Below are 15,909 nucleotides of genomic sequence, written 5' to 3'. Positions count from 1 at the left end.
CGAATGGGAACTGGATCCGAGGTTTTTGTGGTAACTCCAATCACGGGGACGCTACTATTGTCGAAGCTGAAGCCATCTCCAAAGGCCTTGCATGGGCTTGGAACGTTGGTATTAGGGATGTTGAGATCCAATCCGATGCCAAGAGAGTTATCCAATGGATATCTAATAACGCCGACTTGAGGGGAACAATATGTGTCTACATGGAGGAAATTAGAGAGTGGCTGACGAAGAATTGGAGAGTTTCAATCCGCAACATATTTCGAGAACAGAATGAGAGTGCGGATGCTATTGCATCTCTTGGAGCGACTTTGAATGCCAACTAGAGGGAACTTGAGAGATGCCTTGTCGGTTTAGACAAATTTGTTGAGCGAGATATTTTGCGTACTATCGGGTCGCGCAGTGGGGGTAGCTAGCGTTATCCCGGGGTTTCCCCCTCCTTCTGATAAAAAAAAAAAAACTATTATTCATGTTATTATTATAAGCAAATATTCATCTCCTTATGAATGACTCTTCATCAATGCATTAGTCCACTATCCACAGTGACACCACCAAACTATCAAAAATGCACAATGCCATCTTTTCTACATAGAACAACATGAAACTCTGCCATTTCTTTACTTCCCTTAAAACTACACTGTAATAGCCAACTCCCCTGCAAAAATTATAGTAACAATAACGGCAGTTTAACCGATGGCCATCGAGAATCTGATATGCAAGCTCCGGGCAGTGTCATAGCCGGTATCCCTTTCAAATCCGCGTATGAGAGGTTATAGAACGAACCAAGAGAGTAGATCAGTCATCAATCACTCGACTTTGTTTGTGCAGATGAGAATTGCAGATTTCATCTCTTCTTTGCTCAGTGATGTTTGAACTATCACCTGAAGAAATTATCAGAATTATCGGCATGATGATAGCATTACAAGAAGCAATAATTGGATAACAAAATTTCACCTCTTGTACTTGGTTTCCAGATCGAGCTAGTAACTTGTATTGATTCTCAGAACTCGATGCCATGTAAACCTAATAAGATCAGTATATGCTCGAGTTAGATCATGAAACACTTCCAGGCTAAAATATAAATGGATGTCAATAACTACTACAATATGATTAAAATCCCGCTATTATATCTAATTCCTCGTATTTATGACTTGAGGTTGTTGTACCTGAAACGTTGGAGCCAGACCAGGACTCAAGAAGTAACGCCCCTTTGATACGGAACTGATTCCCTCAAACTGCTGCAACTCTCTGATAAGAGATTCCACATCTGCCCACTGTCAAATCATAGTCAAATGCTTGGAAAAAAGCGACTTCCCAAAATTAGAAAAAAGGTAAGTAGGTTCAGCTTTATAATAAGTATATATAAATTACGAATTAATAATCAGGTTTAAAATTTTTTACATGGTTCACAATTCTTTCCCTATTTCAGCATCAACAAATCTACTCATATAAAGGAATTGGCCATTGAAACTGGAATAGCACATGATTTTGTTAATTTAACAAACATAAAGGATGAACAGAGAGAACCTCGGCATCTGGCTGAGCTGTTTCAAAGTTTCCATCTAAATTATCTTGATCGCCAACTATCGCCTCTAAGGCCTCCGTCATTGGATCTGGCTGCAAATAAGTATACAAAGGGATTTGGCATTCCAAATAACTAGGCAACAGAAAAAAAAAATAACAATAATAATAAAATTATGGGATAGGTTACCGTTATTTCCCTTAATGACAAGAAAATGCGGTCAAGTGAAAAATCTAGCTGATGAACTCTCGCATCCACAATCTACAACCAAAGACTCTAAACTCATAAGTAGATGCATAATGAATTCAACTGAAATCCAGCATAATTAAAACATATGGAAATTGGCGTGGTTTTTTAATCCTATATGTAGACCTATCAATCACCCGAAATTATAATTTTTTTTGCGTATACCCAGGGTTTCCACCATCGGACACAGTGACTAATTCCCTCGCTGGATTGTAGGCACCTCTTTTGGGCAGGACAGCTGGCCTAGAGATTTAAGGCTGCTCACATACCCAAAGCCAAGGATCGAACCCTTGACATTAATGTTAGTAAAGATAGTATTGCTCCTGTTATCAAGCATACAGTTCCAGAGTTGATGCATTCTACTACTTGTAATTGAGAAAAAGATGCCATTTTACCTGCCCAATTCTATAATATGATGCAGGGTCTAACATAGCATCCCACGAAACTTCTGCTTGGTGAACCAATGCTGGAACTCCTTCAACCTGCATTACAGTATTGCATTAAAACGTAATATCCGTAATCAGCTGGAGCAATCTAAATTATGCAGCTTATATTTGCAAGTTCTCATAACATGTAGAAGGTGACATGCTACCAGAGATTTGAATACAGCTATACCTCAACAAATATGCCGAAGTAGGTAATCTTTTTGATGCAACACTTCACAACATCACCAATCCTAAGTTTAGCCTGCGATACAGAAACATCATATTAGCTAATAAAGTATATTATCAACAATTAACATGATATTCAATTGAATAAAATGTTAGACACAATGAAGCTTGCATAAGACATCGTAAAATTAACAGAATGTTCAGAGGGTAAACCTTCTTACCATGAGACTTCTCTTTTTTTGAACCATTTCTTTGTTTTCTTTATGTTTCATTGAAACTATTAGCCTTCTAGTTTTTCTATCTGCCAAAATCACATTCACTTTCACTGTCTGCATCCAAAAGAACTACAAGTTATGGCCTTATTGAGAGGACAGAGATTACAGTTCAAAATCATGCCTTCACACCTGACCAACAAATGATGTTAGGAACTTGAGTTTCTCTTGGTCAAAAATACTAAGAAGCTTCTCAAGTTTCATATCTGGTGAGACCTCAAATGTATTATCAGTTTGCAAAACAATCCTTGACTCAGAAGAATCTGTCATTTTATCATCATAGTCTCTTATAACTCCCAAATTTTGTTTGTAGGTGGATGGGTCTAAGCCTTTTGATCTCAACCAAGACTCAAAGGGCATGAATCTCAAATTTGCTGCTAGATTTCGGTATGGCAAATATCCTACCAAGGAACCAAAAGATACCTGTAAACAAAGGAAAAGCGTTTGACTAGATATTTGAAGGTAAGAGAATCATAATTGGAGAAGAAGAAAAAACATCTAAAATACTACGTTTTACATTAATAAGTACACTTACAACAAATCCTCTGGTGCTAGAACTAATCAGTTCCACTTCCTTTCTTTCTCCTGTCTTAACAAGATTCTCAGCGCTTGTCCAGTCATAATCTTCATGGTCCTGAGATGTATGCAAGACTAAATTATGTCATTACATGCTTCTTTGTCATGCTCTGACAACAAGTAAAATCTATCAACCTTAATTGTTGATGTCTTGAGAAAGCTGTCAAGCTCAATATCAACGTCATTGCTCTCAGAATTGGCAGTAATCACCTCCTTTTGAGGTATAGACTTTTTGGTTTGGTCTAATCTATAAGACAACAACTGATCAGTGGCCATATAAACAACTGAAGAACAAGAAGAAGAAAACCCGAGAAAACAAAAAGTGTGCACTATACCTTTCAGGTTTTCCAAGCAGTGCAGCATCTAAATGTTCAGCTGATCTTGTCCCAGAAAGACTATTAAAAGCGAAGCTTTGCCCAACACTCTGATCTAACCCTTGGAGAGAACCAACAACTTTTAGTAAAATTTTAAATGTCGTTTATAATAATACTACAATCATGAAATTTTCTGCAAAATAGCGAAATTACCCTTCCTGGGATGCTCCACAACATAATTTCCATCTGTTTGTTGATATTGGTCGGGGGCATTGGCAAGATTCAAACTCTCTTCATCAATACTGTCAACTTTTTGTTCTTGATTTAAATCCAGAGGTTCTGGTTTCTTCAGAGGTATGACATCCTGAGGTTCACCCCTTGTAACATGCACATTGGTAGGAATACTCTCTCCAATGTCATCACGAGCTTCGGATTTGGCATCACTAGAATGTCCATCCTTTTCATTTTCACTGGCACTGGTTCTTATGGGCTCAGGTTTCTTCAACAATGTCATATCACTCGTATTTAGGGGTTCATTGCGCATGTTTAGTGTTAAGTTTGGCCTCATTTTGAATCTTGATGGTCTAACACTACCAGTATCCTCATCAGAATAAACAGTTGGCTTGCGCAAGGTTACATTTGGAACACTGCTTTTACTATTTTCAACAGGTTCAGAGATTTGTTTGCTTGGCTTCATCTCCTTAGTATCTACTGATTCTTGTGTTAACTTTGGCTTCATTCCAAAACTTGATGTTTTAACACTACCAGTATCCGTTGGCTTCCGCAAGATTACATTTGGAACACTGTTTTCAACAGGTCTAGAGATTTGTTTGCTCGGTTTAATCTCCCTAGTCTCTATCGATTGTTTATCATCAATGTCAAACTCGAATCCTTTCTTGGGCACAGGCCGAACCAAATTTAACTCGCTCTTTGAATTCAGTGAACCCCTTTTTGTTGGCACATCAAAAGGAACTTCCTCTATATCATTACCCAGTACTTTGCCCTTGTTCTTCCTAAATGATTCTTCAATTTCAAGATATGACATGTCAGGGTTGGCCCTCTTACCCATTATCTACATACCCAAGAACTAAATCAGAATGTAATCAAAATTTAACATTCATTAAGTCAATCACAACTCACATTCAAAATCTTTATTGAGACATCCACTACAACATTTTTGTTTAACACAAAATATCTAACTCAACATTAATGTTATAGTTTACAAAGTTTCATTCAATTCAAGAACAGTCAATTGGATAACCTCAACAAACAAACAACAAACAAAAGTTCCAAAACAGAAATCATTGTTTACCAAAATTTAGGAAAACACAAATTAAAAAAATTGAAATGAAAAAAGAATAATAATAAAAGACCTTGGCTAACGTTAATTTGGGGTCTTCACCCATGAGTCTGCCAAACTTGAGCTCCATTTGTTCCCACTGGTTCAGCTTGGGCGGGGGTTTGTCCCCATTGGAAGCAAAAACAGAAATTTTTTTGGGTTTTCTGGGGAAAAAGAGTGTTACTGATCTTCTCCGGGAGTGGAAGATTGAATCCGAGAAGAAATGGGTGGTTATGGAGTTGGCAGTGGAGGAAGTGACTGTGCCTAGGCTGAGAGCTTCCATTGTTGAAGAACCAAAGAAAAAACTGTCAGATTATGAGAGTGAAAAGCATCGAGAGCTATGGGTTTTTGAAGCTGAAGCAAAATTCAGTGTTTTTAGAGGAGAAACGCAAGCGATATGAGGCTGAAAATGGCGTTGTAATGGAGCCGTAAAAGAGCCAGAAGTTGAGGCGAGGGAGAGGATTTTTATGATTTTATCCTCTGTTTGCTGGCGAGTTATCCATGACCAATGTCTACTTTGCATTATACACTTGATTCAAAATAATTTTTAATTTTTTTTTGAGAATAATAATTTTTAAATTATATATTTACAATTGACATATTATGTGGAAATAAGTAATATTTGATGTGCATGTAGTTAATATATTATATGTCTTCAATTTATTTATAGACACATAAATAGTTAACTATAGATACATTATTAACTATAGATACAGAATATATCAATTATAAACACATAATTATTTTTATAAAAGTTCACAATATAAGATAAATTCCGGTCCTTAGTATAACAATTGTTGTGTGTTTGCCGGGTGAGAATTTAATCAAGTTAAATGAAAACAAAAAAAACTAAGAGAGGATTTTTATTAAAATTGAGCTTGAAAATGTTCGTTTATTTGATTTTTATGAATCAGTTTTTTATTTTATTATTTTTTTTTTGAGAGGTTATGAATCAGTTATAAGCAGACATGGTCAGTGTCTTGTTTAATCGAAGAGTCAAAATCAAATTGTGCAGTGTATGAACTAGCCTTAAACGATGATCGTACAAAAGCACTATTGTGAAACTGTTACAATTTTAGCTATGGGCAAACCATTATTTGATCCTTTTAAAAAATTTAAATAAAAAAAAAAAAAACAAAAACAAAAACAAGAGAAAATGTCACTTTTTCTCTCCATATTGTTTATTTATAGCACATTTTCTCCACTTTATCCCCAAATTTTTTTTTTGAATGCTACTAGCTCTATTACATTGTAGTATAGCACATTTTCTCCCTGTATTATTTATGTAACCACTTTATCCCCAAATTTTTTATGTAACCACTTTATCCCCAAATTTTTTTTTTGAATGCTACTAGCTCTATTACATTGTAGTATCTGTTCATATACTTTCTCAACCTACTGAAACACAACGAGCTAATAACGCCTCCATTGAGGCTCGAACTTACAACCTTCCAAATGGAAGTCCAACCCGGGTACCATTAGACCACATAGTCCTGGTCCCTCTCCGTTAAAGAGAAAATTTTAATTTTGGTCCACTGACTATTGCACTTGTGTTAATTGCAACACTTGACTTTTAAAAATATTAATTTAGTACCTTGACTATGTAATTTTTATCAATTTTGGTCATGTCGGCCAAATTACCGGCCAAATGTGACCGGAAAAACTTTTAACAGTTTTTAATTTTTTATTTATGGGGCAAAACAATCATTTTACGTTTAAAAAAATAAAAATTATTTGCTTCTTCTTCTTCCTCAACACCTCCAGCGCCACATACGCCGGAGTTCCACACTGCGTTGCAAGAGGCCATCATTCCTCTGTTGCTCGGGCAAAGCAGAAAAGCTGAAATCAGAAACCTTCAAAAAATTATTTGCTTCTTCTTCTTCGCAGTCGCTCAGCCCTTTAATCAGCTTCTTGTGCACCTCCCCGAGAGGAATCTCCGGCGGCCACTAGCAGTCTACGGCGGCCTTCATGGATTCCGATTCGAACACGAATATAACCACCTTTGTCTTCTTCGTCCCCAAGCCGAGAGTGAGCGTGTGCCAAGCCTGGTGGACCAGGATCGTGAAATTTGTCGGCATGAAAGCGGTGGTGAAAGGGAAAGGCCAAAGGCGGCTTGGCGGCGTCGGAGGGCGATGGTGGAAGCGTGAGGAGGTGGAGGAGCTCCGGCGGCCGCGCACGACGGACAGTACGTGAAGGATTTGACGATGAATTGGCCGCGAATTTGAGACCCTTTACTTTGGAATTGGGCGGTGGAGGATATCACGATGAATTGGATGCTGAATTGGCCGCCGAAGAAGGATTTTCCTCTACTCTTAACATGAAAAGACGAATTTACCCCTTTCAATTCAATTTAAATGTTGACTTAAAATTTTTCGGTCACATTTGACCGGTAATTTAGCCGGAATGACTAAAATTGATAAAAATTACATAGTCAAAGTACTAAATTAACGGTTTTGAAAGTCAGGTGTTACAATTAACACAAGTTCAATAGTCAGTGGACCAAAATTGAAATTTTCTCCTCCGTTAAATAAGTGTTAAGACTATTAAAAATGAGGATAAAATGGCATTTCACTTATGCTTTCCTTCTTTCATTATAAAATGCAAAATACAACCATTTCCCCAAATTACATGACATTTTGTACCTAACCTCCAAATTCACTTGCCAGATATAACCACTTAGCCCAAGTCTCCATGCATCTATTTACCCTTTCAGTTTGGCCATCTGATTGTGGATGATAGGCTGTGGACATGCTCAATTGAATTTGCAGCTGTTTGAATGTAGTTTGCCAGAATTTGCCCAAAAATACTAAATCTCTGTCAGTTACAATGTCCTCAGGCACTCCATGCAGCTTGTAAATGTTTTCCATGAAAGTCATAGCTACTATCTCAGCAGTATATGAATGAGCCAATGCAAAGAAGTGACTGTACTTAGTAAGCCTGTCCACAATCACCAAGATCACCTCCTTCCCATGGGACTTTGGTAATCCTTCAATAAAATCCATGGATATGCCCCTCCAAGCTTGCTCAGGGATAGACAATGGCTGTAAGAGGCCAGGAGAAGCCACAGTCTCAGGTTTGCATCTTTGGCAAGTGTCACAACTTTCCACCATTTCCTTAACTGTCACCTTCATTTTCTGCCAATAGAATAGAGCCCTTAATCTTTGATATGTGCCCTGCTGGCCAGAGTGCCCTCCCAGAGGGGAATTATGCATCTGGGACACTAACTTAGATCTTAATTCTCCCTTAGTACTAATATAAAGCCTCTGCTTAAATCTGATTAAGCCATCCACAATAGTGATCCTAGGATCAGTTCCAGGAGTGATCAAGGATGCTGTTAGTTGGCTTTGGGCCCAATCATCATCTTCATAGCTGCCAAACACCTCTTCCATCCACTGGGGTCTAATTGTGAACACTGAGTTAAGTGTAGGCCTATTGCTGTTGACTTCCCACTCTTGATCAGTTTCTCTTCTGGACAAGGCATTTGCAACACAATTCTCAATGCCTTTCTTATACTGGATAGTATAATGTAGTCCCAAGAGCTTAGCTAGTCATCTTTGCTGAGTGGAAGTTGTGATCTTCTGATCCAATAGGAATTTGAGACTATGGTGGTCAGTCTTTATGAGGAAATGTCTGCCCAATAAGTATGGCTTCCATTTCTCCACTGCATTAATGATTGACATATATTCTTTCTCATATATAGATAACCCCAAGTGTTTTTCTCCAAATGCTTTGCTGAAATATGCCACTGGTTTACCTTCTTGGATTAGTACTGCCCCCATTCCCCTACTGCAAGCATCAGCTTCAATTGTAAAAGGCTTTTGAAAATCAGGTAGGGCCAAAACTGGAGCTGAACATAAGGCTTGTTTAAGTCTCTCAAAGGCACATTCAGCTTCTTCATTCCAGTGGTAGGAATTCTTTTTCAGCATATTTGTCAGTGGCTTACTAATCACCCCATAGGATTTGATGAATCTTCTATAGTACCCAGTTAGGCCTAGAAACCCCCTCAGTCCTTTGATAGATACATGTTTTAATTTGGCCACTCTACAACAGCCTTAAGTTTGGAAGGATCTGTTTGTAGCCCTTGCTCTGATATAACATGCCCCAAATACTCCACTTCTTTCTTTGCAAAAGAGCATTTGCTAAGCTTAGCTAGCAGTTTATGTGCCCTCATCAGACTCAATACCTCCCTCAGATTGTTCCAGTGCTCATTCAGTCCTGAACTGTAAATCAGAATATCATCAAAAAAGACTAGGACAAATTTCGTTAGTAATGGTTTGAATATGTGGTTCATTAGGGCTTGGAATGTGGCTAGGGCATTGGTAAAGCCAAAAGGCATGACCCTAAACTCATACAAGCCTTGGTGAGTCTTAAAAGTAGTTTTGTGTTCTTCTCCTTCCTTCATTCTCACCTGGTGATATCCTGCCCTCAGATCCAGTTTAGAGAAGTATTTAGAGCCCGCCAATTCAGAAAAAAGATCCTCTACTACTGGGATAGGATATTTGTTCTTCACAGTGATGTTATTTAAGGCTCTATAATCAACACAAAATCTCCAAGTTCCATCCTTCTTGGGTACCAGCAGAACAGGAGATGAGAATGATGATACACTCTCAGTAATTACCCCAGCTTCTAGCATTTCTTCCACCATCTTCTCTATCACATTTTTTTGATCAAAAGAATATCTGTATGGTTTGATGTTTACTGGTTGTGCTCCTAGAATCAAGGTAATTGCATGATCATAAGCCCTTCTAGGTGGTAATGTCTGTGGTTCATCAAACAATTCATTGAACTCATCCAATATTGTAGTTAGTTCTGGAAATTCTGTTTGAACTTCCACCTTATAACATGAACTGGATCTGCTTTCAACTTCTTTTCTGCTGATTCCTTCACACTGCACAAGGAATCCTTATACTCCACAATGCTGCCATTTCTTGAGGTCCCTTTTAGTTGCTGCTTGCAAATTATGTGGCTTCCTGGTTAACCCTTTCAACAACACTCTCCTCCCTTCCTTGTGGAATGATATACCCAAGGGCCTAGTGTGTAATTGTATGGGGGCAAACTGGTCTATCCAGTCCATTCCAAGGACTATGTCACACCCTCCCAGCTTTAACAATCTGAAGTCCTTTTCAAAGTCTTCCTTCTGAATTTGCCATCTCAATTTCTTACAAATGGTGTCACATCTCATTTGTTCCCCATTAGCTACTGTCACATTGAGGACCTGAGTTCTTTCTGGTTCTATCCTTAATTGTGTGAGGAGTTTGGGATCAAGGAAGTTATGTGTACTTCCACTATCCACAAGGATGACCACTGCTTGCTTGTGTATGGATCCAAGTAGCTTGATGGTGTTCATTCCTTCCATGAGAGCTAATACGCTAAAAACAAGATCGAGAAAAGAATAAGAATTGAAGCAATCAACGGGATTGAATGGGTATGAACATGGATTACGCCTCAATGTTTAAATGGAATCATTGCTGCCTTCTTTCTTTCAAGTTTAATCCGAGGTAAATTTATTAATATTCTAAAAATATTATGTATTTCTTTGAATTCTTCATTATATAATTGATTGAATTCAAAGAAATACATTATAATGGAATCTCAATATTAATTTATTTTTTATTAATCACTGCTTCCTTCTTCCTTATATTATTTTTTTCCTTAAGTTCAACGCAGGATCGAGAGACAGAGAGATAATATTTAATTTAATTTTTTAATTGATTGAAAGCAATTCCTACAATTAAGCATTTCTTTTTCAATCCATTTACCTTATTTTGTTCTGAAATATTGTTGGGCGTTGGGCGTTAGGAACTCTGTAGCTATTTAAACACTCAAATGCACAGTGAAATCACTACAAATTCTATTTTATTTTATTATCTAATTGCAAAAGTTTTTTGAATTGTTTTTCTCCCACCTGTTTCTACTGGATGCACTGGTATGAGATAGCAATTGTTGGGTGTATACATAATGAATTTGTATACCATGTTAATGTTGTGTAAATTAACAGCAATGAATACCTGGAATGAATATTTGCGACGTGTTGTTGCTTCGGGACAGGAAACCGGCAGCGTTCTGTGTCGTATTTGGCAACACTATCTTAAAGATATTTAACGACCAGGGTATCGTTATATCTTCGACAGACAGCACATAAACAAATAAATATATGAATCTTAGAACTTGGGGACTAGCTTAATTAGAAAGTTTTTGTTGGAGAGTAAAACACATTCGGCCATGCAATGCTTATATACTACTGCCTAACTTTCTTACAACCTTACCAAAATAATAGCTTATTTGTGGTAGCAAGAAAGTAGGCCACATGAGGAGAATAAAGAGCACTGCTAGCAACACATTATTCAGACAATTTTTGTGATGATCCACTAAAATAGGGATCAAGATAACAATGTCCGAACAAAACTTTCTACACCACACCTCGCGTGTCGAGCGGGCGGCGCGCGAGGTTTTCCCCTTGTTCCCTCTCCATAACACTTCAAGCTTTCTTTAGGGAGTTCAAGAATATAAGGGAGTGAAAGGAAAGCTAGCCAATCAGTGTGGGATACTCATTTTAAGCAAATGACTATCAAACGAGTTTCCACTTGAAGCCTTGCCTTTGGATGTTTCCCAACAATCCCCCACACATTCGAAGGTGTAAGGCTTGACGGAGAGCGACTGAGTATAACAATAAGAGCTAGCTTTCATGTCAGTGTGTTAAACTTGAACTGACAAGTAGTGGCACTAAGTAATCCACTATCCGAAAGTGAACAGAGTCTTGAACTCTTCGGCTAGTTGAATTTTGAACTTATGTGCACCTCGTTAGCTCCGTTCGTTGTACACTTTGTATAGTTATTGGATAACCATGTATTAACCCTGTTTTGTCTGTCTCAGCACAGACATTCCACTCCACCGAGTGTACTTTACCGTTGACTGCCAACGGCGTGCGGACTGATTTACAGTCTGCTTATAAATGCAAGTCTTTCCATGATTTCGTTTGACCACCGAGGTGGTATCCATCATGAATTTCTCACCTCATTGGCTTTTAAGCCCATCTCCCTTGATGTATCAAGGATAGCCTTTCGATTTAGGCCTTTCGTGAAAGGATCAGCTATATTCCTTTCAGATCTCACAAACTCCATTGTGATTACCCCATTCAATATTAACTGCCGTACAGACTCATGTCTGACTCTAATGTGTCTTCTCTTTCCATTGTAGACACTATTTTGTGCCACACAAATAGCAGTTTGAGAATCACAATGAATGGGTACGGCGGGAGCAGGACTCCCCCACAGCGGCACGTCTGCCAACAGATTTCTTAGCCATTCGGCCTCTTGGCTAGCCAGATCTAAAGCTATGAACTCTGCTTCCATAGTTGATCTGGCTATGCACGATTGTTTGGTTGATTTCCAAGACACAGCAGCCCCACATAGTGTGAACACATATCCACTTGTGGAGCTGACATCATCACTGTCGTTTACCCAGTTCGCATCACAGAACCCTTCTAGCACAGCTGGGTATCCTTTGAAGTTGAGACCCCAGTCTAACGTGCCTCTAAGATACCGGAGTATCCTTTTTAGTGCGTCCCAGTGAGGGCCACCAGGGTTATGAGTGAAACGACTAAGTTTATTCACGGCAAATGCAATGTCAGGACGTGTATAGTTCATCAAGAACATTAGACTCCCAATTACTTTTGCATATTTTTCTTGAAACATGCCTGACTCCATGTTCTTCAGTAGTTTGACACTAGGATCGTAAGGAGTCTTAGCCGGAACAACATCATAACTGTCAAACTTCTTCAAAAGTTTTTCTGTGTAGTGACCTTGGGATAGAAGGTAACCTGTATTGGTTTTTGTGACTTTTATCCCGAGTATCACATCGGCTTCTCCTAGATCCTTCATTTCAAACTGTTGACATAGAGTTCGTTTGGTTTCGTTTATAGCCTCAATACTTGAGCTAAAAATCAACATGTCATCCACATAGAGACATATTATTACAATGCTGGATTGGACCTCTTTTGAGTACACACAGGAATCTGACCGGTTAGTCGTGTAGCCTAGGTCCATTAAGGTCTTGTGAAACTTTTCATTCCACTGCTTGGGGGCCTGTTTTAGGCCATAAAGAGATCTTTTTAATTTACATACCTTTCCTTCTTGCCCTGGATCAACACAACCAGGTGGTTGTTCCATGTAGATCTCTTCTTCCAATTCACCATTGAGGAATGCAGTTTTTACGTCCATTTGGTGAACTATCCAGTTGTGTAAAGAAGCCAATGCAAATAGAACTCGAATGGTTCCCACTTTTGTCACTGGTGAGTATGTGTAAAAATAATCCTCACCGAATCTCTGTGTAAAGCCTTTGGCTACTAGCCTGGCTTTGAACCTTTCAATAGACCCATCTGGTCTAAGTTTTCTTTTGAAGATCCATTTGCAGCCAATTGGTTTGCACCCTTTGGGTAGTTCTACCAACTCCCAGGTGTGGTTGGACTGAATAGAGTCCAGTTCACTTTTGATGGCTTCTTTCCACAGAATGGAATCGACTGACTGCATTGCTTCTTTAAACGTTTTTGGTTCTTCTTCCAATACTAATTGGCACACAAACTGATCACACAGTTCGTTTAAATCTTTTAGTTCCGTGACATATGTTATGAAGTCAGAACCAAAATTCTTATCTATCCTGGGTCTTTTGCTTCTTCTGGGCTCATCCAAATCGTTAGTAATGCGAGGAAAATTGGCATTATCATTTTGACACAGAGTATCAACTGGTGAGACATAAGCATATTTTAAAGGAAAGATATGTTCAAAGAATGTTGCATTTCTTGATTCACACATAGAACGGTTTTCTAGACACATAAACCTATATGCTGCACTATTCTCGGCATATCCAACAAAAATAGCATCAAAGGTTTTGGGTCCTATGTTGGACCTTTTCAGGGATGGTAGACCCACCTTAGCCAAGCATCCCCACACCTTAAAGTGTTTCAGATTCGGGGCGTGCCCTTTCCACATCTCATAAGGGGTTTTTTCGAACCCTTTATGTGGGACTCTATTTAAAATGTGGTTCGCTGTTAGAACAGCTTCCCCCCACATAGAGTCTGGTGCCCCAGAACTGATCAACATTGCGTTAATCATTTCTTTAAGGGTTCTATTTTTCCTTTCAGCGATGCCATTTTGTTGGGGAGAGTAAGGTGCAGTTACTTCATGGATTATACCCGAAGTTTCACATAAGGTTTTTAGCGATAAAGATTCATACTCTCCACCTCTGTCAGAACGAAGCCGCTTTATTTTCAAGTTTAACTGATTTTCTACCTCAGCTTTAAAAATCACAAATTTGTGTTCAGCTTCATCTTTTGTTCTCAAGAGGTATAGTTTTGTAAAACGAGAATAGTCATCTATAAAAGTTATATAATACCGTTTTCCACCTTTACTTTCAGTGGTTTTAAAATCCGCTAGATCAGAGTGAATCAATTCAAGTATAGATGAAGTTCTATGAGTTACAACAGAAAAGGGCTTCCTAGCAAATTTTGCTTCAGCACAAGTTTCACATTGGGAGCATGCATCATTAGACAAGTTTGGCAACATATTCAGGCTTTTTAATCTATTTAAGCACTTTGAGCCAACGTGTCCTAATCTACCATGCCACAAATTAACTGAAACAGTAATATAAGCCGAAGGGGAAGCATTATTCTTATTGATAGATTCTGGTCCAATTACAGATATGTCTAACACAAATAATCCCCCCCGTAGATACCCTTTTCCGAGAAAAGTCCCACACCGAGTCATAACCAATCGGTCTGACTCAAGGACAATTTTGATCCCGGCCTTATTAAGTAGGCCCCCGGAAATTAAGTTTCTACGCAGAGAGGGAACATACAACACATTGTTCAGTAATAACTTCTTGCCAGAATTAAGCAATAACTCTACTTTTCCTCTACCACTTACCTCAGAAATGCTGGAGTTGCCCATGAAGACTTGTTCTCCTCCAGTGACGGGCTCGAACACCTTGAAGAAGGACTTGTTGTTGCAGAAGTGACGAGATGCACCCGTGTCCACGACCCACTCGTCTGGGTCTCCGACCATGTTAATCTCAGTAATCACTGCTGCTACAGCCTCGTCATCCTCCGTGGTTTCTACCACATTTGCTTGATTTTTGGATCCGTCCTTCTCTGAATTTTTATTTGTGGACCCTTTGCGATGATAGCACTGTGCAGCTCGGTGTCCACGTTTCCCACAAACATAGCACTCGTCGCCTTTGCCCTTTTCTGAATTTTTCCATTTTTGATGCGATTGTTGTTATTTTTCGCATTCCTTTTTTGATTTTTATTTTGATCACCTTTTTTATGTCTATCATCTTTTCCTGTAGTCTCAACAAAGTTAGCCTTTGAATTGAAAGAAAGGATTCAGATTTTTGTACCGTGCGATTTTCCTCTTCAATGTTGATGCTACTGATAAGTTCTTGAAGGGTGTAGTTGCGTCGCTCGTGTTTCATTTTATTTTTGAAGTCTACCCACGACTCGGGCAACTTATCAACAAGTGCTTCGACCAAGAATGCATCGTTGACTTGAGCACCTTCAGTTCGCATATCAGAAACCATATTTTCGAAGTCATGTACCTGTTCCACCACGGTTTTGGATTCGGTCATCTGGAAATGCAGCCATCGTCTCACGACGTACTTCCTCCTACCGGTGTCATCGGAACCATATTTTTCTTGCAATTGTTCCCAGATAGCTTTTGCAGATTTTTCCCCAGAAAACATGTCAAAAATGGAATTTGTTACCCGTTGAAGAATGGAGGCCCGCGCAGTTTTGTTGTCTTTCACATATTTTGGACAGACCTGTGACGTGCTTCGTACAGGCCTCGGTGCAGGAGCTTGATCAGCTGCCTTGTCCGATTCATCAGCTGTCTTGTCCGACTTGTCAGCTGCCCCGGTTGTGGCAGAAGTGGCGGTCGCAGTCGTGGCCGCAGTCAGGATGAAGGTGGTGGGATCATCATAAATTACGTAGTCAACATCCTTCTCTTCCAGCAGCATGACAATCCTTGCAGCCCATCGTTTG

At 39.0% G+C, this 15,909-nt stretch overlaps 1 protein-coding gene across 3 annotated transcripts; it reads right to left on the bottom strand.

The window, feature by feature from the left end:
- Positions 1-475: 475 nt before the first annotated feature.
- Positions 476-5,363, bottom strand: LOC109166726. 3 transcript variants are annotated; one of them, XM_019315630.1, is made up of 14 exons: positions 4,912-5,362; positions 3,752-4,610; positions 3,560-3,659; positions 3,360-3,471; positions 3,184-3,282; positions 2,781-3,071; positions 2,598-2,705; positions 2,381-2,452; positions 2,161-2,247; positions 1,709-1,780; positions 1,525-1,614; positions 1,164-1,271; positions 952-1,020; positions 476-878 (listed from the first exon to the last, which is right to left on the bottom strand). In XM_019315630.1, the coding sequence occupies exons 1-14, from the start codon at positions 5,158-5,160 to the stop codon at positions 804-806; spliced, it is 2,391 nt and encodes a 796-aa protein (XP_019171175.1). In that variant the 5' UTR covers positions 5,161-5,362; the 3' UTR covers positions 476-803. The 3 variants fall into 3 exon arrangements, 2 of the variants coding, with proteins under 2 accessions (XP_019171175.1, XP_019171176.1); XM_019315631.1 differs by having other exon boundaries at positions 3,560-3,653; XR_002051717.1 differs by lacking the exons at positions 476-878; positions 952-1,020 and having other exon boundaries at positions 1,234-1,271; positions 1,525-1,610; positions 4,912-5,363.
- Positions 5,364-15,909: the final 10,546 nt, after the last annotated feature.

Source organism: Ipomoea nil, unplaced genomic scaffold (genome assembly GCF_001879475.1).
Source record: "Ipomoea nil cultivar Tokyo-kokei standard unplaced genomic scaffold, Asagao_1.1 scaffold3104, whole genome shotgun sequence".
In the NCBI taxonomy this organism is placed as follows: Eukaryota; Viridiplantae; Streptophyta; class Magnoliopsida; order Solanales; family Convolvulaceae; genus Ipomoea; species Ipomoea nil.
The sequence above is the reverse complement of the archived record's forward strand: the minus strand, read 5'-3'. Positions and strand labels throughout refer to the sequence as shown.